Below are 24,803 nucleotides of genomic sequence, written 5' to 3' on the forward strand. Positions count from 1 at the left end.
CACTAACCTGCACGTCTTTAGAATGTGGGAGGAAACTGGAACACCTGGAGGAAACTGACTTGGTCACAGGGAGAACACAGACAGTGGCAGGAATTGGACCCCTACCTTACAGCATTACACCAACTGCAATGAACTGTGCTGCCCTTTTATTAAAAAGCTACAAATTAACTTTTATTTGAATATGAAATAAACAAAGAACTGGCTAATCCCAGACACAAGAGATTCTGCAGATGCCGGAAATTTAGAGCAACACACACAAAATGCTGGAGGAACGCAACAGGTCAAGCAGCATCTATGGAAAAAAATAAACAGTTGACCTTTCATCAGGACTGGAAAGAAAGGGGGATGAAGCCAGAAGAAGGTGGGGGGGGGGGGGAAGGAGTACAAGCTGGAGGGAGATACAGGTAGATAAAGTCAGGGAGTGGGTGAGGGAGGGGGTTAAAGCTGGAAAAGATGAAGGGCTGGAGAAGAAGGAATTTGATAGGAGAGGAGTGTGGACCATGGGAGAAAGGGAAGGGGGGGGGGACCTGGAGAAGATGACAGGCAGTGAGAAGAGGCCAGAGTGGAGAATAGAAGAAGAGGGGAGGGGAAGAGGGAGAATTATTAGAAATTAGTAATTGATGTTCATGTCATCAGGTTGAAGACTACCCTGATGAAATATGAGATATTGCTCCTCTAACCTGAGAGTGGCCTCATTGTGGCAGAGATGGCAGTGAAGGAAGCCTTGGGCCCACACATCAAAACGGGAATGGGGATAGGAATTAAAATGGTTGACCATTGGGAAACTCTGCTTTCTGCAGATGGAGCAAGGGTGTTCAACTACCCTATCTCACTAACCCAAATTACGTTTAAAAATATACAATTAGTTTTTCATTGCTGATTGTAAATATCAAGTACTTTTTTTTAAACAAAGACCATCGTTTTTCAATTAAACACTTACTTTACCAAATTCAACTTCAAACTTGCAAGATTTTAAATCCTTGTAAATTAAATTGTCTTTAAAACATAAAAAATCTGACTCCAATCCAAGTGCATCTTGTGTCAAATCCTTATGTATAAAGAAACTAAAGGGTCATCCAGTTTTAAATTGGAATTAAATTCTAATCTTTAAATTTTGTAAGTCATTGTACATATTAATATCTAACAACTTACTAGCATTCTGATCTGACAAGTAATAAAGCACCCTTTGCTATTTAATTCCATAGATAATTTATCACAAAAATATTAAAGAACATTGATCGTCTTTCAGTCTTTTCTTCAGAAAGGCTATTACATTATTATGACTTATAACAGGGTGCCACGGTAGCATAGGTCAACTACTAAATTGGTCAACCAACTATTAGCTGAGCTACACAAGCATCAGGTTTTGAACATCCTCAACTGTGCATTGTTGACGGCTTCTCGATTGGAGCTGAAACGTCTGCAAATATTTTGCGAAGCTTGGTGATCAGCCAAACTTCTAGACAGCTAGATAGATAGGTGGATAGAAAGAAGGAAAGAAAGAAATTGATAAATTGAATGAATGAATAAATAAGATTAATGAACTAAATTAAATATTAAACTTTAGGTGATATGCGGAGCTGCAGGCAATTTTGTTATTGGGTATTAACGTCAGTAAAGACTCTCAGGAGTCTTTTCAATATTTAGCAGGCAGACACATAAATGGGACTCGGGAGAGGGTTTTGGAAAAATCAGGTTCAAAGAGTCTCGCATCGACGTTCTTCAGAGTTGTTCAGTGTTTTTCGGCATGGATGGTAGTTAGGGAGGAGAGTAATGGTCAAAGTGCAGAGGGCTGTAGAGACTGTAACAAAAGAGGTGTTGGTGCAAGAGCAAAATTTGCAGGAGTCTACATGTAGTCTCCAAAACTTTTGTTGGAAGAACAGAAGGGGATACAAGGCTTGACAATGGGGAGAAGATGGGTTCTGGTTGTTGGAATTGGTGGGAGATGATTGGAAAAAGCTTTTCTCTTTGGAGAGAAGGAGGATCAGAGATAACTTTTAGAGATGTACAATAAGATGATGTAAAATAGAGGCGAGAGTGGATATCAGATTGCTGAAAAACAATGCTGGAGAGGTAGTAATGAGGGACAAGGAAATGGCGGATGAACTGAATAATTATTTTACATCAGTCTTCATTGTGGAAGACATTAGCAGTATGGTGGACATTCCAAGTTTCAGGGGTCATGAAGAGGGTGAAATTACCATTACTAGAGAGAAGGTTTTTGGAAAACTGAAGGTCTGAAGGTAGATAAGTCACCTGGACCGGATGGTGTACATCCCAGTGTTCCGAAAGAGATGGCTGAAGAGATGGTAGAAACACTAGTAATGATTTTTCAAGAATCTCTAGATTCTGGAAAGGTTTCGGAAGTCTGGAAAATTGCAAATGTCACTCCACTCTTCAAGAAGAGAGAAAAGCAGAAGAAAGGAAACTCTAGACCAATTCGTCTGACCTTAGTGATTGGGAAGATGTTGGTTTTGATTATTAAGGATCTGTAATGTTCTATGTTCTAAGCTGTTTTGTCACAAAAGGTTTGTTTTATCTGATATGTGATGCTGTTGATTTTTATCTCCCGCCCCCCCCGCACAGTTGTAAAGGCAGCCCAGACTGCGAAGCCTGCCAGAGCACGCTGAACATCGACCGCGTGTGTTCATTGAGTAGTCCGGACAGCACCTTGAGCACGAGTTCATCTGATTCTGCGCATTCCAGCCCGTCTCCCTGCAAGAGGCCAAACAGGTAGGTGCCAGTCGGGGCGGGAGAGAGGGTTCAGAATCAGTGTCAGGCTTATTGTCACTGATGTACCTCTGCTGTGGAATTTGTTGTTTTGCACGACATAAAAATTAAAGATCAGCTTTGGTTCTCGCGTGTACTTTGAAACAGTGAGACCTACAGTGAAGTGTGTCGCTTGCTTCAAATCAAATCAGCAAAAGCAGCCTTCGAGTGTTGCCATGCTTCCGGTACCAGCATGGCATGCCCACAGTTCACTAACCCTAACCGTACGTCCTTGGAATATGGGAGGAAACCGGAGAAAATCCACACATTGATGGGGAGAATGTACAAACTGCTCACAAGACAGCAGCGGGAATTGAACCCCGATCGGTGATCACTGTGAAGCGTTGCACAAGCCACTACGCTACTGTGCCCGTATGGTTATATGTACGGTACAATTATACAATTTCTGAATGAACAATGAATCCATCTACACTGCCTCACTATTTTATTCTGATGTTTGCTCTCATACTGTTGTATATTATGTAGTATATTATATTATTGTAACTTATATTTTTTAATATGTGTTGCAAAATACTCCGGCCACAAAGCAACAACTTCCACAACATATGCTCATGATATTTAACCTGATTCAGAATTGCTCAGTGCTCAGAAACAGAACAGTGCTTTGTGTGTGTATGTGTGGAAAGGTTTGATAAGGGGAAGTGTATTGCAGTACGGGCACTGATGTTACTAACCAAGCATGGCATTCGAATACTGGTAGTGAAACTCTGCCTTGTCTACCGAATAATTCAACACACAGTCTTTCCCAACAAACAACTAATTCAACCTGAAACTTTCAGAGCTCTCCGTAGCCACAGTGAGGTCCACCCTCAGTCTCAGCATGTGCTTTTCAGAATAATACCTCGCCATGCGTTGCAGCCCTTCGCAGCTCCACTGACGGGGAGTGTACAGTGCACTGCGTGCAACATGGGGCAGTAACACTGAGTCGAGCTGTTGCCTTGGTACGCAAGCAAGGAACCTCCAGGTCTTGGCTGGAGTTTCCTGAATGCCTATGATGCAGGAAGACAAATTGAGGAGCATTAGAAAGGGGTTACAAGCCAGCCTCTCCTCACTACTTCATCAGGGTGGAGGTACAGGAGCCTGATGACCCACACTCCACAATTTAGGAACAGCTTTTTCCCCTCTGGCATCAGATTTCTGAACGGTCCAAGAACCCATGAACTCTACCTTGTTCTTTTATACATTTTATCCTGATGAAGGGTTTCAGCTTAAAATGTTGACTGCTTATTCCTGTTCCTAGATGCTGCCTGACCTACTGAGTTCATCCACCATTTTGCATGTTACGGTATTGATCTATCTATCGTAATTTATATTTTTTTCATGTATTGCACAGTACTGCTGCCACAAAGCAGCAAATTTCTTGGCATATGTCAATGATAAAAGAGTGGATGTGGAGAGGATGTTTCCTATAGTGGTAGAGTCTAGGACTAAAGGGAACAGCCTCAGAATAGAGAGACATCCCTTTAGAACAGAGATTTGTGCATTGGCAGCTCTTACAAAAGTAAAGCATTTAGCCCGAAGCAGTGTGTGGTCTATGAGAAAGTATTTAACTAGAGTACTCATTGGTATTGCCACTAGCGAGTTTTCCTCTGCACCAAAGCACCCCCTGGCCTGAGAGGTTTCTGTACAAAGAACCAACCATTCAGCCTGTGGAAACACCACCTTCTGACATGGAACTTTAAGGGTTCATGGAGACACAATTCAGAAGTTTTACTGTCATTGTACAGTGCACAAGTGTGCAAAGGAGAACAAAATAATCCATAAAAAATACAATCAGCAAAAAGAGCACAATAAATATAAAATTAATCCTATGAAATACAATGTACAATTAACTGTTAAATACATAGACTAACTGCAATTAACTGCAGAAGTTGAGATCTGGAGTGCAAAAAGCAAGCTGCTGGGGGAATCTCAGGGTGTCAGGCAGCATCTGTGGAGGGAAATGGACAGTCGGAGTTTCAGATCGAGACCCTTCATTCGAACTAAAGGAATAGACAGGACATTGACAGTAGAAATAGATGGTGCAGGGATGCTTCACTTTCTTTTCCCATCTGATTCGACCATCTGCAGCCTAGTATCACTTCCACCTATCACCTCCCTGACCCTGGCATCATCTCCACAGCCCTCTCCTGATGCTATTCCCACTCTCCCCATCTGCATCTGCATATTAGCCCCACACCTGGGTCCACCTATCACCTCCCTGACCCTGGCATCATCTCCACAGCCCTCTCCTGATGCTATTCCCACTCTCCCCATCTGCATCTGCATATTAGCCCCACACCTGGGTCCACCTATCACCTCCCAGCCTCTGGCACTATCTTCAACACCCCCCTCAATCTGCCTTTCAGCCCCACACCTGAATCCACCTATCACCTGCCGGCATTTATTCCCTTCACCTCTTTATACTGCTCTTTCAGTCCAGTTGAAGGGGCTCGACCCGAAACATCAGCTATTCATTTCCCTCCACAGACGCTGTGCAACCTGCTGAGTTCCTCCAGCAGTTTCTTTTTGTTAAAGGGTCTATGCCCAGTCGCAGAGATCTGAGTATGTAATCCAGTACAGTACCGGGTTGCCAGGGCTTGGTTCTGCCAGCTAAGACATTTAAACCAGTCCCCTATTCAACAAAAAGAATCTAACATCACAATGTAGAATAAAAGGTGGCACGGTAGCATAGTGGTTAGCACAACGCTTTATGGTCCCAGCAACCCAGGTTCAGTTCCCGCTGCTGTCTATTAGGAGTTTCTTCGTTCTCCCTGTGACCTTGTGTGTTTCCTCCGGGAGCTCCGGTTTCCTCCCACAGTCCAAAGGCGTACTGGTTGATAGGTGAATTCATCATTGTAAGTTGTCCCGAGCTTAGACTAGGGTTAAATTGGGGCATTGCTGGGCAGTGTGACTTGAAGGGCCTGTTCCGCACCGTATCTCGACAGACAGACATGTAGATAGATAGCTGCCTAGACACACAGACAGCTAGGTAGACAAGCGTTAGAGTTCACACCCTGCAGTTGGACCAATGTTTGTTCCACACCAACATGACTGATAACGTTATCTCAATAAGAAGCTGAGGCGTGGGGTAGGAGTACAAGCTGGCAAATGATCGGTGAGACCAGGTGATGAGGAAGGTGGGTGGGGGTGGGGGGATAGATGGAAAAGATAAAGGGGTGAAGAAGAAGGAAACTTGATCCCCCCCTCCTGCATCCACACAGCTCCTCCCCCCACCTGATCTTACCTATCACCTTCCAGCTTTCCAGCCTCTACTTCCTTCCCCACCCCTCCCCCTCATCTTATTCTGGCTTCTTCACTCTTCCCCTCCAGTCCTGAAGAAGGGGCTCAGCCTGAAAGATCGACTTTTTATTCCCCTCCAGCATTTTGTGTGGATTTCTAACACCTGTAGAATCTCCTGTGTTTATAATAAAGTTATCTCATCACTGCTGGGGACATCAGAGAGTGCAGTTGCTGGGAACTAGAACAGCACACAAAGTGCCGGAGGAACGCAGTGGGTCGGGTAGCGTCTGTGGAAGGAAATGGATGGTCGACAGTCAGTTCAGATGGAGGCTCTTGGCAACTGCCCATTTCAAGATTGTTTAATACATTTATTGTATTATAAGTGTAAAGGAGAACGAAATAACTGCTACTCCAGATTTGATACAGTATAAAAAATGAATAAGCATAATAAATGCAATAAAGACATAATAAATATATACACGTAAGATAACATATAGATAGATAAATTGTATGTCCATAAAGTCATGCTAGGCACAGGAGTGTCTATACATAACGTGACTGACGGGAAATGATAGGTTGTGGTGGTTGGGGCAAGGAGGGTGGGTTAGTGGGTGGAGGTGTTGATCAGCCTCACTGCTTGGGGAAAGTAACTGTTTTTGAGTCTGGTGGTCCCAGTGTGGATGCTGCGTAGCCTCCTCCCTGATGGGAGTGGGACAAGCAGTCCATGAGCAGGGTGACTGGGGTCCTTCATATCACAGATACAGCCTGATCCACCAAGTCCTTCCTGCGTCTTGTTTATTCCTACTTTGCTATTTGTGGGAGTTTGTTGAGTGCATTTTACAGCAAGACAGCCTTCAAAAGGATGGAGCTCTATTTGCCTGTGAAAATCTTCGGTGGGGGTGGGGGAGTCTTGAGGTTGTGTGTAAGCCCAATTTCTCCCTGTACAGCAACAGTGTAGTGGCAGTTTCCTTTACTTCACTGAACCGTGTGTATGTGTGTGGCAGCAGGGAGGAATGGGGCTTGTTTTGCTCTTGTTTTTTCGTTGCTTGTTGTGTTCTGTTTTGCTCAAGGTCAAGTTTAATTGTCACTCAACCATACACATGAATAGAGCTAAAGGAAACATTGCTGCTCTGGGGCCAAGGTGCAAAACACAGTAGCACATGTAGTACATATAAAAACATACAGAAACGAAAAATATTGCTGTGCCTTGTGTTCTTCTGCTGATCATTGTGGGCTTGCTATGTGGGCACTGGAATGTGAGGCAATACTTGTGAGCTGTCACCCCCAGCTCATCTCTAGGTATGTAGGTTGTTAACGCAAATGATGCATTTCACTGTATGTTTTGATGCAGATGTGATAAATAAATCTGAGTTTGAATCGGAATCAGTAAGCAGTGCATTGTAACCATTCCCATTCCAGCATGTCGGAGGATGAGCGGGAGATCAGCTGCGACACTGTGGATGGATCGCCGACTACTGACCCACCTAGCCAGAATGAGAGTCCCTTCCTGGAGGAGCGATTGCTCCAGGACGCTGCCAACCGGAACACAGCTGGCCTGGGCTCCAAGGCAGCGGACAGCACCAAGCCCGCTGGGCACAGTGTGGTGGCGCAGAACAACAACTCCATCTCTGTGACGGACCTCAGTGAGCGGGTTTCAAATGCAGGTAGGTGCCTCCCTTTTACACCTGGCCCACGAGAATCGGGGCTGCAGCAGTTGCAAAGCGGAGCAACGCGGTAGCCTAGCAGTTAGTGTTTAGAGTGCCAGTGATCCAGATTCAGTTCCTCCACGAGCTGTCTGTAAGGAGATCCTAAGTTCTCCGTGAGCCTCTGGTAACCAGAGGTTTCCCTTCATATTCCAAAGGCATACCAATAGGAGGTTAATTGATCACCAGGGTGTGGTTAGGCATTGCAGGACCATTCACCCAGAAGGGCCTGTACCGTGCTGTATCTCTAAATAAATAAAAATACACAGCATGAGGAGTGGTGCCAGGTTGAGAAGGGCACAGAATTGGTTAATTATTGTCATCCCACCTGGTTTCTAGCAGAGTGTTACAGTGGAGTGAAACGAAGACCCACCACTTTTAGGCCCTGTCAGGGATAACGGGTTTACTGATCCTTGGCTTTCGAGCGATATTGAGGCCCTAGTTAAGAAGGAGGTGCATGGCAGGTTTAGACAGGAAGGAACAAATGAGGTACTTGAGGAGTTTGAGAAATGCAAGAAAACACTTAAGAAGAAAATCTGGAGCGCTAAAAGAAGTACGAGGTTGCTCTGGTAAACGTGGGGAAGGAGAATCCAAAAGGCTGCTTTAGACAGGTTAAAAGTGAAAGGATAGTAAGGGACAAACTTGGTCCTCTGGAAGATCAGAGTGGTAATCTATGGATGGAGCTAAAAGAGATGGGAAATCTTATATGTTTCTTTTGCATTTGTATTTACTCAGGAGCTGGACAGAGTCTATTGAACTGAGGCAGAACAGCAGTGAGGTCATAGAATGTATACGGATTACGGAGGGGGGGTGTTTTTTCTGTCTTGGGGGAAATTTGGGTGGATACTTCCTGAGGTCCTGACAGGATGCCCCTTCAGACCTTGTGGGAGGCTAATGTAGAATTTGCAGAGGCCCTGGTGGAGGTATTTAAAATGTCGGTAGCCACAGGTGAGATGCTGGAGGACTGCAGGATACCTACCGTAGATTCCGGACTACAGAGCGCACCTGATTAAAAGCCGCTGGCTCTAATTTTAGAAATAAAATCAATTTTTTAATTGTAAAGGCCGCACCGGATTTTCGGCCGCAGGTGTCCCACGTTGTAATATGAGATATTTACACAGAAAGATATTACACGTGAGGATTTTTTAACTTTTAATTAAATCCATATGGTAACAAACAAATATATATTGCAAATGCTTTTTTTCGAACCGTGCCTGTAATACGGCTACTTTTAAATATACATACGTATCGGTAACACAAATTAAGTTGCATATACTTTTTTACTGAACAGCACGAACAACATTCCAATATCTCCTAGCGACTGGTAAAAATATATATACTGCAGCCTACCAGGAAAAGTTATTGATCGCCTTTAACTTAAAAGCAGCGTTTTCGCTCGGGTCTGATGAGCTCGCGTAACGCGATCGGGTCTAATCGGGTCTGATGTGCTCGGGTCTGATGCGCTCGGGTCTGATGCGCTCGGGTCTGATGTGCTCGCGTAATGCCCCCACCTTCCCGTATATCGCAAACTGGTATCCCACAAGACGCGGCGAAACCGGGTGTGACGTCATAGCATCCCGGGATGTAGTACAGAAAACAAATATAGTTAAAACACTTCTAACTTTAACTAACAAATGAATTACTAAGCGAAAATATTATAAACTAAGTAACTGCCATAAAGGCAGCACAATGCTTTTCTTCGAGTGTTTTCCATGTTGATGAGGGTGAGTACAAATGACTGATTTACAATAATTTAATTGTGAAAGTGCGCTTGATTTATCGTACAATTTCATTGGACCTCTGTGAACTACTCATCAATTTTATTGGTCTACTGTTACGAGGCAAAATGTTTACGAGGCGGCATGAAAAAAAAACATGTATTAGCCGCTCTGGATTAAAGGCCGCAGAGTTCAAAGCTGTTCAAAATGTGGGGAAAAAGTAGCGGCTTATAATCCGGAATCTACGGTAATTTATTTCTGGCCCTACAAGCTGCACCACCCAGCAACCCATCCAGCCTAATCACAGGACAATTTACAATGACCAGTTAACCTACTAACCGGTACAGCTTTAGAGTGTGGGAGAAAACCGGAGCGGCAGAGGAAACCCACGTGTTCATGGGATGACGTACAAGCTCCTTACTAGCGTAATATTTTAGCATCGCCCAGATGGGCTGAAATGCCTGGTTCCGTATTGTTGTGCTCTCTGACCCTATGACACTGTCGTTGGTGCAGATTGTTCACTGTGAACCTCTTTAATCTCAAGTCTACCGGTAGTTTTATAGGAGCACTCCACAGGTTGCATGGTCTCACCTCTTTGCAATGCTTTTCCCTCCTAGATACGACGAGGCGGTCAGGGACAAAGCGCTCATCAGCTCCTGCAAGAATAAACCAACTCTCATCCACAGGGATTCGCCAGCAGAAGTCCTTATCAGCATTCCAACAGCAACCCATGAATTTTGGTCAGGTACGTTTGGTCAGCTGTAACACAACCCCCTTCCCCTGTGACCCTCAGTTACCTTTTTCCCATCAGTTCCTTGGGGTGGAGGGTGAGTTGCTTCCTCTGCGGTAAGAATTGGCAAGTGGCAGGGTGTGATTTCTTTCAATTACACCAGCTAGGTCATGACTCAAAGGCAAGGATAAGGAGGTCCAAGACTCTGCTTTACCGACTTAATAAACGTACACGCACTCCCACGAGGCATGCACTCACATGTTTTACACATGCACATAGTTTCTCTCACATACAAATGCGCAGTCTCAGATGTACACACAGATTGTCTCACACAGAAACAAAGCCTCACGCATGCACACACACACACATCCGCTCATTCACAATGCTCACACATGAATGCATCAATGCACAATCCCTTACTATTGGTGCAGTCCACTAATGCATAGCTAAACGAGACCCCTGCCTCGTTGTGCATCATTCCACAATGCAGTGCAGCAACAGCAATGCGTTGTTGTGTAAATCCTTACCTTGCTCTAGTGCAATAATGCATTTCACACAAGATTTTACCCTAGCTGCAGTACATCAATACTTGCATTCATCTGTCCTCACTCTGCACTGGAGTTTTGGTGCACCACTGCATTTCACAGACCCTAACCATGACTGCGATGACCTAGTACATCACTGCATAAGCCCTAGCCTCAGTGCACTGCATTGCTGTACACACTCAAATGACTGCAGCACAAGCCCTAGCCCTGGCTGCATTGTTGGTTTCCAAAGTTATGGGTGCTATGACTGGACAGGGAGATGCCAATGGGAGCTGGTGTCTGGGTGGGAGGCTCTGCCAGTCACTGTAACGCACAGCGCTCACTAGAGGAGCTCAGCAGGTCAGGCAACATCTATGAAAAGGAATAAAGAGTTGATGTCTTGAGCTGAGACCCTTCATCAGGAAGGGTGAAAACGCCGACTCTTAATTGCTCTCCACAGATGCTGCCTGACCTGCTGAGCTCCCCCAGCATTCTGTGTGTGTTATTGCGGATTTCCAGCATCTGTAGAATTACTGATCACGGCCATCCCTGTCTCCCCAGGTTCATCACCACAGATCGATGCCTCAGGAATGGAGTGGCAGCTATGGACCCCGCAGGCAGCAGGCCTTCGCTGGCACACACCCCTTCTCCCTGGCCCACGGGAGTCCCAACCACTCCGCTGCCCACGGGCACCTGTCAGCGGCTGCCCACCTCGGCGGGGGGCAACCTGCCCTCCTGTCCTTTCCTCCATCGGGGCCGCTGGGCACCGCCGCTCCCATGGCACACATCCTGGCCTCGCCCGGTGCCTCAAGGGCCGTGATGCAGCCAGCGGCATACAGCCTCTCTCACCCTGGCGGTCTGCTGCACCAGGTACCCCTGGGCCTGGTATCCCGCCGACTGCCCTCACCGGCCGTCCACCAGAACCACTATAAACCCCTGTTCCACCCTCACTCCTACGTTGCCGCCTCCCCTGTCTACGCCGGGTTTCCGCTCAGCCCGACGAAACTCAGCCAGTACCCTTATATCTGAAGATTACAGAACAAAGCAGAAAGAAAAAAAACGATCTCTGGTCCAGTCATGTAAAGCTTCTGGAACGGAAGGAACACATTACCAATTAAAAGAGAGAAAAAAAATTCCAAGTCATGGCACAAGAAAGTCAACTTCTTTGTGTTGTTTTTAATCATGGCGGAAACAGTGGTTCATAAACATGAAAGGCCAGGCTCTGAATCAAATCCACTTCTGACGTGTCTGTTTGCACAGTCGATGACGTAACTGTTCGCCGTCACCCGGGCTCCGAGGATCTGCAAAGCAGCCACAGAGTGTGGGGCAGGAGAGGGAGAGAGAAAAAGAAAGTGCTCTCTTCCGTATGCGTTGCCTTTGGTGCAAGACACGAGAAACCCACATAAACGCGCACACACACGTGAAGTCATGCTTCTAACACAGCCGGCACACATTATGTCTGCCATGTGGTGTACACGCTAATATCATGGTGGTTGTCTCGAACCCCCCTCCCCTCTCCCCACTGTGTCTTTGATGTTTATTCAGTGTTGAATCATTAATCTGAAACGGGGTGGGGTGACCCTGTGCACCTTGCATGCATTTCGCATGGGCAAGCATTGCCTAACGTTGGGGATTTTTTTGCTCTTCAACGTCATTCATTGATGATGGTTTCCACACACGTAGTGCCTTAAATATTCTGAGGTTGTTAATGTTACTACTATGTAATGGACTGTAGCACTTAAAAAATCTTATCTAATCCAGTGATTGGAATGAATTAAAGAGGGAAGGGTTGGGGAAGAGTTATTAACGTATTAGAATTTGGGGTTTGGTGTGTCGTATGCTTAATCTCTTTGAGAAGTGGAAATTGTTTTATATTGTACCTCACTTGCCGTGGGCCAATCCTCTTTTTTTCTCCTCTCTGAATGGTTTAAAAATAACAAGCATAGAGCAAGAAAGAGCATAAGAAATTGGCTGAGGCGATTTGATCACTGGTTTTGACTTAAGATTAAACTCGTATAATAAGCAGTGTTTATACTGTCAGAGAAAAAAATAATCTGCAATACTGTACAATCCAAATAGTGTGCTTTTGTGTGTGTGAGAGAGTGAGTGACTTTTTTTTTCTAAAGAAGTTTGCAGTTAATGGAACATAGTGAAATTATTAAATTTCTGATGGCACGGCTTTAATTAGATAACTGAGAAGAATGCAATTCATTTAAATCTATCTCATGAGGTGGTTTCTCCTTAGCTTGGGCTGTACGTGCAGTATTTGATATAAGTAGTAATATAATAATTCGTACTGAAGCTTGATGAGGTGCAGGTTTATAGTATGCAATGTTATCATTTATGCATGTGACAAATTTACCCTCTTCCTTCACCCTTCCTCGCTCTGGGGGTTGGGGAGACGTGGTGAGTTTGATCTCCGAAGCTCGTTCTTGTGTGTCCACTCGCTTATTTTTTATACATTCCGTCAGGGAAGATAAAGAAAACGGCGCGCTCTGCGGTTGAGGTGTGGCGCCGGGAGGAGCGCAAGCCTCTCCCGAGCAATGAAGTTGCTTTGCACAAGCACCAAAGACCTTTCTCCTCTCATCCCCATTTCCTTAGCGAAGTTTGCTACTCTGCATAGACCTCAAAATGAAAAAAAACTCAAAACTAAAAGTGCGTGGCAGAAGGAGAGAGAATTTACAAAATTTAAAAAAAAACTTTTTTTTACTAAAAAAGATGATTTCAAAAAAAGTTTGAGGCTATGTTTTAGCTCCTGAGGCAAGTTATAAATTGTATCTTTTATCTTGAATGTATCATAAATAAGCTGCTATTATAATGATTGCCACTTCAAATAGCTGTGAACTAGATGAACATTAATTTCCTTAGCCTTCTCATTTCTGTAAGTCTAATTACATTAAGTAGAAATGGGTTTTAATTAATTTGGCGTTAATGTTTGGAGTGTCTTTGTAACTACTGTATTGTAAATGATGAAACTTTAATTGCTCTTCCTTTTCATTTTGGGTGTGTGTTTTGGCATCAGTATTTTAACCTCTGTAAATCTGAGTTCATTACTGCATATAAATGGATGTATTGATGTAACTTGATTTTACGTTTTCATATCGGCATTGTGTTAGTGAATCGGAATTACTGTAGCTTGCAGAATTGACTTAACTTTTTTTTAATGAATTGTTTTTTTACTAACAGTTCACTATTGCAATCTACAGAATCCTTTAGCAATCTAGTGGAGATCGCATACCTGATTTCTGCAAAACTATATTGACATTAATATGTGTTTCAAAATGCAGATCCTTAAGTATAATTAAAAAACAGCACCAGTTTGAGTTTAATAAGCTAGTTTTGGGAATGACTATTCTTGGACAGGTGGGGCTGTAGTTGGTTTTACCTTTGAATAAGCAGGGCAGTGTTTTATTTAATATCAGCCTTTAGTCATAGCCATGGACAACAATGTGCCTAAATGCAAAAAGGCTTTTAAACCGCAGAGCAGTTGTACAGTTAAGTCACATTTATATAGTACCTCTTGTGAAATTTGGTGCTTTCTAGCATAGTTCTATTTTTATCAACAGACACCATACGTTTGTAAAAAAACTTACAAAAGAACTCTAAATACTGACAAGATGAAAAGGATTGAGCTAGCACAGATTGGAAAGGCCTTAGCTCTGTCAAACGATACAACCATAAAGCCTAAAGACTTCAACAAAGCATTGCATTGAAATAGTTTCACTGGTGGATGCCTTAAGTGATTCTTAAATAAGACACTGAGATGCAGGGATCAAGCGAAGTGGGACGGACAGGCAAACCACATTTTAAATCCAGAATGTATTTTACAGGCTGATTGGATTTTAAATCATTTTTAGTCTAGTTTACTAATCAAGTTCAGGGCCTTGATGAGATTGAACATTAGATCATAAGACATAGGAGCAGATTTAGGTCTATCCTGCCATTCCATCCTGGCTGATTTATTACCCCTCTCAACCCCATTCTCCTGCCTTCTCCCTGGAACCTTTGATGCTGTTACTAATCGAGAACCCATCAGCCTTTGCTTTAAATTTACCCTATAACTTAGCCTCCACCGCCCTCTGTGGCAATGAATTCCACAGATTCACCACCCTCTCCTTTAAACTGTTCCTCTCTCAGCTTAAAGCTATGTCCTCTATAGTATTTCTGATTTCTTTGTTCTGACAAAGAATGCCTCTGCTGTTTTAGTTGTAATTGCTTTGAGCTGATAGGGTTATCAGTGGAAGGATGGGGAGTGGGGTTGCAATAGGGAGGAGGTAACCAAGACTTTAGTTTTTCCTTTATCTTTTACTTGTCCCTCACTTTCTGCTGTGCCTGCTTTCTGTCCAACAAGCACCCAATCATAATTCGATTAAGAGAGTTAAATCAACACTGCAAGTTATAGAAACTTGTTCAGCTTACGCCCCCAAAAATAACTTACACTTGATTAATAAGTTGGAAGTGTTACTGTTAAAAGAAATTTGTAGATTTTTTTTGTGGCTGTTTGCTTTTGATTTTAACGCTACACTGATTTGCCACGTAGCAATTGCACTGTGCAATATTTACAATATGAGGACTGGGAATTTTTTATGGATGTATGTCTCTTACAATTTGCGATAGTATTTCTTGCTAGTTCTCAGTGATTTCAATGTGACCGAGCCTCAATAACTTCGTCACATAAAGCGGGTTTTCCAGGTGACTCTTTTGGTGAGTGTCAAAAAAATACGAGTTTATGGTGTATTATTGTCGAAATTCACTTTGAATTAAAATATATATTGCTGCAGCAAATGAGTGGTGGGTAATTAATGAATGTGTCGTGACAGGAAACAGCCTGCCGATCTGCCAAACTTTGGTCACTGGTCGGACATTTCTCAGAACTACATCTGCTTCAGCTACCGCTGTAAGTTTCAGAGCAGAGGAGCAGGCAGCCACAAATCTGGAAAACTCTCCACAAACACCACCAAGGAAGAGAGGCAGGTGTTTATACAAAACCTTCTGCAGACACATCATGTACCATTGGCATTACTGTCTCTGGATTATATGTAACCTTAGACTGGCCATTGTAGTTCACCACTGACTTACATCTCAATTGCCTGTCATCCCCCCCTCACCTGGATCTACCAGCACTCCCCCTTGCCTGGACTTGCCTGTCATCTCCACACCTGGATTTGCCAATCACTCTCCTCCCCCCCCCTTACCAGATCCACTTTCACACCCTCATACGGATCCGCCCATTATCATCCAACCTGGATCCACCCATCATCATCCAACCTGGATCCACCCATCATCATCCAACCTGGATCCACCCATCATCATCCAACCTGGATCCACCCATCATCATCCAACCTGGATCCACCCATCATCATCCAACCTGGATCCACCCATCATCATCCAACCTGGATCCACCCATCATCATCCAACCTGGATCCACCCATCATCATCCAACCTGGATCCACCCATCATCATCCAACCGGATCCACCCATCATCATCCAACCTGGATCCACCCATCATCATCCAACCGGATCCACCCATCATCATCCAACCTGGATCCACCCATCATCCAACCTGGATCCACCCTGGATCCATCCATCATCATCCAACCTGGATCCATCCATCATCATCCAACCTGGATCCACCCATCATCATCCAACCTGGATCCACCCATCATCATCCAACCTGGATCCACCCATCATCATCCAACCTGGATCCACCCATCATCATCCAACCTGGATCCACCCATCATCATCCAACCTGGATCCACCCATCATCATCCAACCGGATCCACCCATCATCATCCAACCTGGATCCACCCATCATCCAACCTGGATCCACCCATCATCATCCAACCTGGATCCACCCATCATCATCCAACCTGGATCCACCCATCATCATCCAACCTGGATCCACCCTGGATCCATCCATCATCATCCAACCTGGATCCATCCATCATCATCCAACCTGGATCCACCCATCATCATCCAACCTGGATCCACCCATCATCCAACCTGGATCCACCCATCATCCAACCTGGATCCACATATCACTTCCCCTCACCTTGATCCACCTAATCACCCGCTCACTGGGATCCACCAGTCACCTTCCCACGTGATATACCTATCTCCCCCTCACCTGGATCCAACTATCACCTCCTCACTGGATCCACCCATTGCCACCTCATCCGGACCCACTAATCACCCTCCCACCTTGATCTACCTGTCACCCACTCACACCTGGTTCCACCTATCACCCCCCCCCCCAGCTGAATCCGCCCATCACCTCCCTCATCATGGGCCAAAGGGTCTGTTCCTCTGCTCTACTGTTCTGTGTTCTACAGTCTCTGCTTAGCTATTAGGATAATTATATTAGAAAAACATTCAAGAGCCTGATAACAGTGAGTTAGAAGTTGTCCTTGAGCCTGGTGATACATGCTTTCAGGTTTTGTATCTGCTGCTGATGGGAGAGGGATGAACAGGGAATATCCAGGGTGGGTGGGGTCTTTGATTGGCTGGCTGCTTTACTGAGGCAGCAGGAAAAGTAGACAGGGTCCATGGGAGGGTGGCTGATTCCTGAGAGGTGCTGAGCTGTGTCCACAGCCTTTTACAGTTTCTTCTGATCATGGGCATGCCAAGCCTTAATGTATATGGACTTAATGCTTTCTGTGGTGCATCGATAAAAATAGGTAAGAGTTGACAGGGGCATGCCAAATTTCAGTGTCCTCCTTAGGAAGTAGAAGCGTGGGTGGACTTTCTTGGTTGTGACGTCAAAGTGGTTGAACCAGAACGGGCAACGCAGATTTTCAGCATCTACAGATTTCCTCTTGTTTGTGATTGGACCGGTAATGCTCTCAGCCTTTTTAATCTCATCACCACTGAGGTGGAGAGGGGCATGTGCACGCCTTTCCTAAACTGAGTGGGTTCAGGGCTTTCTGACCCTCAGAGTTCCTCCAACAACTCTTGTGTTGCTCCAGCATCGGTATTTTCTGGTGTCACAGAGCCACTGCCTCCCACCCCAGTGATTGATTTATTCCTGATCTTCAGCACTGTTGGTGTGTGGAGTTTGCATGCTCTTACTTGTGACCATGTAGGTTTTGCCCTGCCTCTCCTAAGTAAATCTGCCATTAAATAGGTGAGTGTTGGAATCTTGGCAGCAGGTGATGAAAATATGGCGAAAATAATAATTTTTCAAACAAAATAAACCTTATTCATTAAAATTTATTTACTAGAATAAACCAATGCCTTTTCGTTCTTTACATTCATAGTCAATGCTTTCTGTACTGTTCTATTGCATTAGTGAAAATGCAATTTTCTATTAGATGACAAACATAAATGTATTACTGCTGCAGTTAGTCATAGTTTTAATATGGGAAACAAGGAAGAAACAGTTAAGATAACTGTTAGCATAACTCTATCACAGAGCCAGCAACCTTCAACTCTCACTGCTGCCTGTAAGAAGTTTCATTGTTCTCCCTGTGACCGTGTGGGTTTCCTCCAGGTGCTCTGGCTTCCTCCCACAATCCAAAGCTGTATGGGTTAGGTTAATTGGTCACATGGGTGCCGGCTTATTGGGCCAGAAGGGCCTGTAACTCCTAAAAAAAATCACAGTCTGAATCAGAATCAGGTTTAGTATCCTTGGCTTATATCATGAAATTTGTTGTTTTGCAGTAGCAGTACTTTGCAATACATATTAATTAAAACCTATACATTACAATAAGAAATATATTTTAAAAATTAATTCAAAATTAGTCCAAAAAGAAAGCTAAAAGAAAAAGTTGAGGGCATTTCTATGGGTTCATTGTCCATTCAGAAATCTGATAGTGGAGGTGAAGAAGCTGTTCCTGAAACATTCAGTATGGGTCATCAGGCTCCTGCACCACCTCCTCGATGAGAAGATGGCAATATAACAGTAATTAAGTAACTTGTTTCAGTGTTGTTGATCGAGGGTCCCCTAGGCACACCCTTTAGTTCCACCTGGAACTTGTAGCACAGAATCTTTTGCATTCATCCGTCAAACAGTGTGGTTAATGTGTCATCCAAAAGGAATCGTCTCCTGCAGTGCAGTTATTACCTCAGTGCTGCATTATACTTTAATCTCTGTTCGTGACCATCTGGTCCAGGTGAGTTCACTATCCCGTGATTTTTACTTGACAGACTGCACAATTCAAGCCTTATCTACAATAATGGCTCTGTTGAACATAGATCATAGAACAATATGGCACACTACGGGCCCTTCAGCCCACAATGTTGTGCCAACCCTTTAACCTACTCTAAGATCAACCTAACTGTTCCCTCCCACATAGCCCTCTATTTTTCTATCATCCATATGCCTAAGAGTCTCTTACGTGTCCCTAATGTATCTGCCTCTACCACCATCTCTGGCAGAGCTTTCCACACACATACCACTAAAGAACTTACCTCTGATATCTCCCCTATTCCTTCCTTCAATCACCTTCTTATTAGCCATTCCCACCCTGAGAAAAAGTCTTTTGTCTATCCTCTGATCATCTTGTACTCCTCTATCAAGTCACCTCTCTTCCTTCACTCCAAAGAGAAAAAACTGCTCACTCAGCATATCCTCATAAGACATAAATCTCTAATCCAGGCAGCATCCTGGTAAATCTCCTCTTCACCCGCTTCTAAAGCTTCCATATCCTTCCCATAATGAGGTGACCACAATATTCCAAGTGTGGTCTAATCAGGATTTTATACAATTGCAACACTACTTCACAGCTCTTGAACTCAATCTCCCAACTAATGAAGGCCAACACACCATGGGCATTCTTAACCACCCTCTCAACTTGCATGGCAACTTTGAGGGATCTACGGACGAGGACCCCAAGATCCCTTTGTTCCTCTTGACTGCTAAGAATCCATCATTAACCCTGAATTAATAGTCCCATTGACCTGCACCTGGACCATAGTCCTCCACTGCATCCCATCCAAGTACTTATCCAAACCTCTTAAATGTTGCAGTCGACCCCACATCCACCACTTCTGCTGGCAGCTCACTCCACACTCTCATCACCGAGTGAAGAAGTTCCCTCCAAATATTTCATCTTTCACCCTTAACCAATGACCTCTAGTTCTAGTTTCATCCAGCTAGTGGAAAAAGCCTCCTTTCATTTATCTTGTCTAAATCCCCCATAATTTTTATATATCTCTATCTGTCATTTCTCTCTTCATTCTCTTCCTTCTTTACACAAAGAGGTTAGTTGGTCAGGTCCTCTTCTTGAAGACATTCTGCTGGAAGAAAGTCAAAAGTCCATGCATCAGTCAGGTATCTGAGAGATGTAATCCCTCAGGCTGAGAGACTACATTGTACCCTGCCAACATTGAGGTTTTGTCACTAGGACAGTGAGCTGTTTGCTGTTTACCTGTGCTGTGCACTACATACATTTTGAATTTTGTACTGTGTGATATTATATTTTGTTAACTTCTTAAGCCCATCACCCCTACTGGGGCAGAGGCCACCGACAGCAGCTTGCCAGAGTCCCTTGTCCTGGGCCATTTATTCAACTTTTACTAGATGTAGCCCATCTTCTTGATATATTTTTCCTCTCCCAGGGATGAGGTCTTTCAAGCTTTTGTTGGTGTTTCTGTAGCATAGACTTTTATACATTGGGATTACTAGATCCATGCCCAATCCTCCTCCTTTTGCAGCCCAGCTTGGGACCATCCATAGCAGAGATTTTATTAACTTGTTTGTGGTAATATTTTGTTTTATGTGTTGTGTGTGATATGTTTTGTGGGTTGACCGTGGTCTGGAGGAACATTGTTTTGTTTGGTTGTATATATGTGCAGTCAGGTGACAATAAACTTGAAGCAGAACCTGAACTTGAAGGGACCCAAGTGAGAAGGGATGGGAGATCTTCTGGATCTTTCCCCTCCCACTGCAAATTCCTCTGCAGGTCAGATAAGTTATCCCAAACTCCTGCATCAGATGCCCCCCAGTCTCTTCAGCTCCAAGTAGAACAGACCCAGTCTCTCCTCATGTTTGAAACACTCCATCCTGGTGAATCTCCTCTCCCGTTTTCTATTACCAAATGCAGACTAGAGCAATAACAACTTGTATCTGGGCAAGTGGGGTAACAAAGCTGTTGGCGTTGCACTATTGCAACGCCAACTGTAAGATCAAGTTTCAATTCCTGCCGCTGTCTGTAAGGAGTTTGTTCTTTTTTCCCGTGATTGAGTGGGTTTCCTCTGGATAATCCAGTTTCCTCACACATTCCAAAGTTGTACGGGTTAGAGTTAGTAAGTTGTGGACATGCTGTGTTGGCTGTCCCCAGCACATCCTTGGGCTGTGTAGGTTGTCAATGCAACATGATATAGTTCACTTTATATTTCAATGTACAGGTGACCTATAAAACAAATCCTTCATCCTGGATTATCTACAACACAATGGCATGAACATAGAATTTTACTATTTCAGGTCATCTGCAGTCCCCTCCCCACCTGGCACTGCCTTCCCATCAACCCCACATTGCCTGATTCCACCTATCACCTGCCAATCCCTGCCTCACCCCTCCTCTTTGTTCAGTTATTCCCCCTCCATATTCGCAATCCCGATGCAGGGTCTCAAACTGGAAGGTCAATCATAGATTGACTCCACAGGTTCTGCTTGACCTCCTGAATTCCTCCAGTAGGTTGTTTTATATGACCCAACAGTGATGATTCAAGACCATGGATCTGAATCCCAATATGAGGCTCAAATAAATGTTCCAAACGACAGGAGCAAATATCCCCATACATCAAGTCTGCTTTATTTGAACATAGCTGCTGTATTTTCCCTTTCAACTTACTGAACACTGACCAAATAGTAAAGACCTAAATAGAGTGGATGTGGAGAGGACGTTTCCTGTAGCAGGGGAGTCTAGGACCAGAAGGCACAGCCTCAGAAGAGAGGGACGTCCCTTTAGAACGGAGATAAGGGGGACTTTCTTTCACCCGAGTGGTGAATCTGAGGGATTTATTACCACAGATGGCAATGGAGGCCAAGTCATTGGGTATATTTAAAGCAGAGGCTGATTGGTTCTTGAGTAGTGAGGACATACTGGACTCCTCCGCTATTGGAAACATCCTCTCCACATCCACTCTATCTAGGCTTTAAATATTTATAAGTTGCAATGAGACACTCCCCCCATTCCATCTTTCTAAACTCCAATGAATGAAGGCCCAGAGCTTCCAGAACTAGAGGGCACAGCTTCAAAATTGAATGGCAGCCTTTTAACAGTGGGAAGAATTTTATAGTCGGGCAGTAGTGAGTCTGTGGAATGCTTTGCCACAGACTGTGGTGGAGGCCAAGTCCGTGTGTCAAAGGGCATCTAAGGATATGGCGAGAAGACAGGTGTACGGGGTTGAGTGGGATCTGAGATCAGCATGATGGAATGGCGGAGCAGACTCAATGGGCTGAATGGCCTTTATGGTCTTAAATGTTTCTCATACGTTAACCCTTACATTCCCAGGGTCGTATTCATGAGCCACCTCTGGACCCTCTCCAATGCTAGCACATCCTTCCATAGCACAAAACTGCTCACAGTGTTGCCCTGCGACAACACGCCCCACTTATTTTGTTGCTCACTGGGCAGCCTGTTGGTCGGAACAGGTGCCCATTACTAGCATGGTGAGAGAAAGTGCCTACCACTGTTTATGACACAGATGCATTGCCATTCGGCTAAACTCCAGCGAATACAGGCCCAAAGTCTTCAGCCTTACTAATCATCTCTGTTCTGGTATGGGGGAACCCCTGCACGGGATTGGAAAAAGCTGAAGAAAGGTGTAAATTCAGTCAGCTCCACCATGGGCACTGGCCTCCCCAGCATCAAAGACATCTTTAAAATGCAATGCCTCAAAAAGGTGACATCCGTCATTAAAGACCCCATCACTCAGGGCATGCTCTCTTCTCACTTCTACCATCAGGAATGAGGTACAAGAGCATGAAGATACACACTCAACATTTTAGGAACAGTTTCTTCCCCACCGCTGAATTTCTGAATGGACAATGAACCCGTATACTCTTACCTCACTTTTATTTGCTGTCTCTTTGCACTACTTACCGTATTTATTTTAGATATATATATATATATATATTCCCTATGGTAATTTATAGTTTTTATTATTATGTATTGCAATGAACTGCTGATGAAAAACAACATATGCCAGTGATATTAAACCTGCTTCTGATTCTGACTGTGATTCTCATTCCAGTACTGAGCCAGACACTGGAGGGGATATTCTGCAACATTTAGGTATTTCAGGGTTGTGTCAATGACCAATGTCCTCTGCATCTGTTTGGCAACATACTGTATAAATCATCCTCTGCAGTCCAGGAGGTACTGAGTCGATTTAAACACTTAATAACCCACTCCTCCAATCAGTCTTGTCTTTTGGATTAAGTTATCACTATTTGTCACAGAAGTGGAGATGTGTTAGAATGAGAAGTTGCACAAACTTGGGTTGTTTTTTCTGGAGCAGCAGAGGCTGAGGAGAATCCTGATAGAAGTTAATAAGATTATGAGAGGCACAGATAGAGTCGACAGACTGTATCTTTACCTAGGGGTTGAAATGTCTAATACCAGAGGGCATGTATTTAAGGTGAGAGGGGGGAATTTTAAAGATGTGAGGAGCAAGTTTATTTTCTCAGAGTGGTGGGTGACTGGAATGCACTGCCTGAGGTGGTGGTAGAGACAGAAATATTAGAGACTTTAAAAAAAGGTTTATATAGGCACATGAATGTGAGGAAAATGGAAAGATATGGACATGGTGTAGGCAGAAGAGATTAGTTTAGTTGGCCATTTAATTACTAATTTAATTGATTCAACACAACATTCTGGGCTGAAGGGCCTGTTCCTGTGCTGTACTATTCTCTGTTCTATGTAAATATTTGTCACATTGGGGTATATTTAAGTTGGAGGTTGATTCTGATGAACAGTCTCAGCCTGAAATTGTTTACTCCTCTCCATAGATGCTGCCTGACCTGTCGATTGCCGCCAACATTTTGTGTGGTTGCTGTGGATTTCCAACATCCACAGAATCTGTCATTTTTAGGGGGCTGATAGGCTCTTGATTGATCAGGGCGCCAAAGTTTATGGGGAGAATGGAAGAATGGGATTGAGAGGGAATATAATAATACTTTACTGATCCTGAGTGGAAAATTCTTTCGTTACAGGAGCAACATTTAAAAACACACTTAGCAGTGTGCTTAACTAATAATAAATACAGAATAATAATATATGCAAAAATAGTGTACCAATGTGCAATAATATGCAATAGTAATATACAAAGGCTATTATACTATGTATGTACTATTGTACTTTGATGCCCTCATTAATCAAGAACCCATCAAACTCCTAAACAGATGCGGGAAATCTGGAGCAACACACACAAAATGCTGGCGGAAAGCAGCAAATCAAGCAGCGTAAGCCATGATCAAATGGCAGAGCAGACTGGATGGGCTGAATGGCCTAATTCTGCTCCTATGTCTTGTGGACTCATATACGTCGGACCATTCAGTGAAATATATCACTTGTGTCAAGGATGTGCTGGGGCAGACTGCAAATGTCGCCACACTTCTGGAGCTAACGTAGTATGCCTTAACCCTGACCCATATGCATTTGGAATGTGGGAGGAATCCCAGCGGCCTCAAAGAACAAACTCCTTAGAGACACTGGCAGCAATTGAGCTCCAGTCAGTAGTCACTAGAGCTGTAAAGCATTGTATTAATTGCTACACTACTGTGCACCATACATGACAATAATAAGCCATTTATCAATGTCTCAGGAATCAATCTCGAGAATTTTTGCCACGTTTCCTTCCTTGGATTGAGACCAGCCCTGTACACAACATTCCAGAGCAGTTGCAATAACGACCAATATTCCAATTGAATTCTAATTCATAGTATGCAAACATTCAGTGATTTATGATCAAGGATAACCCAGTAGAACAGAGGAATCTGGGATTACAGCCCCACAGTTCCTTGGAAGTGATGTCACAGGTAGATAGGGTTGTAAAGGGAGTGTTTGGCACATTGGTTTTCATAAGTCAGAGTACAGGAGATGGGAGATTGTGTTGAAGTTGTGTGACACATTGATGAGGCCAAATTTGGAGAATTGTGTGCAGTTCTGGT

General features: G+C 44.0%; 1 protein-coding gene across 7 annotated transcripts in view; it reads left to right on the forward strand.

The window, feature by feature from the left end:
- The window catches only part of hipk3a (homeodomain interacting protein kinase 3a), a 238,865-nt gene extending 223,393 nt beyond the window's left edge, over positions 1-15,472 (forward strand). For all 7 annotated transcript variants that reach the window (XM_073049871.1, XM_073049872.1, XM_073049870.1 and 4 more), the window contains 4 exons: positions 2,587-2,733; positions 7,432-7,676; positions 10,051-10,178; positions 11,249-15,472. In XM_073049871.1, the coding sequence (XP_072905972.1) occupies positions 2,587-2,733; positions 7,432-7,676; positions 10,051-10,178; positions 11,249-11,716 (988 nt within the window). In that variant the 3' untranslated portion in view covers positions 11,717-15,472. The remainder of the gene's footprint in view (positions 1-2,586; positions 2,734-7,431; positions 7,677-10,050; positions 10,179-11,248) is intronic.
- Positions 15,473-24,803: the final 9,331 nt, after the last annotated feature.

The sequence above is a fragment of the Hemitrygon akajei genome, chromosome 6, assembly GCF_048418815.1.
Source record: "Hemitrygon akajei chromosome 6, sHemAka1.3, whole genome shotgun sequence".
Classification (NCBI taxonomy): Eukaryota; Metazoa; Chordata; class Chondrichthyes; order Myliobatiformes; family Dasyatidae; genus Hemitrygon; species Hemitrygon akajei.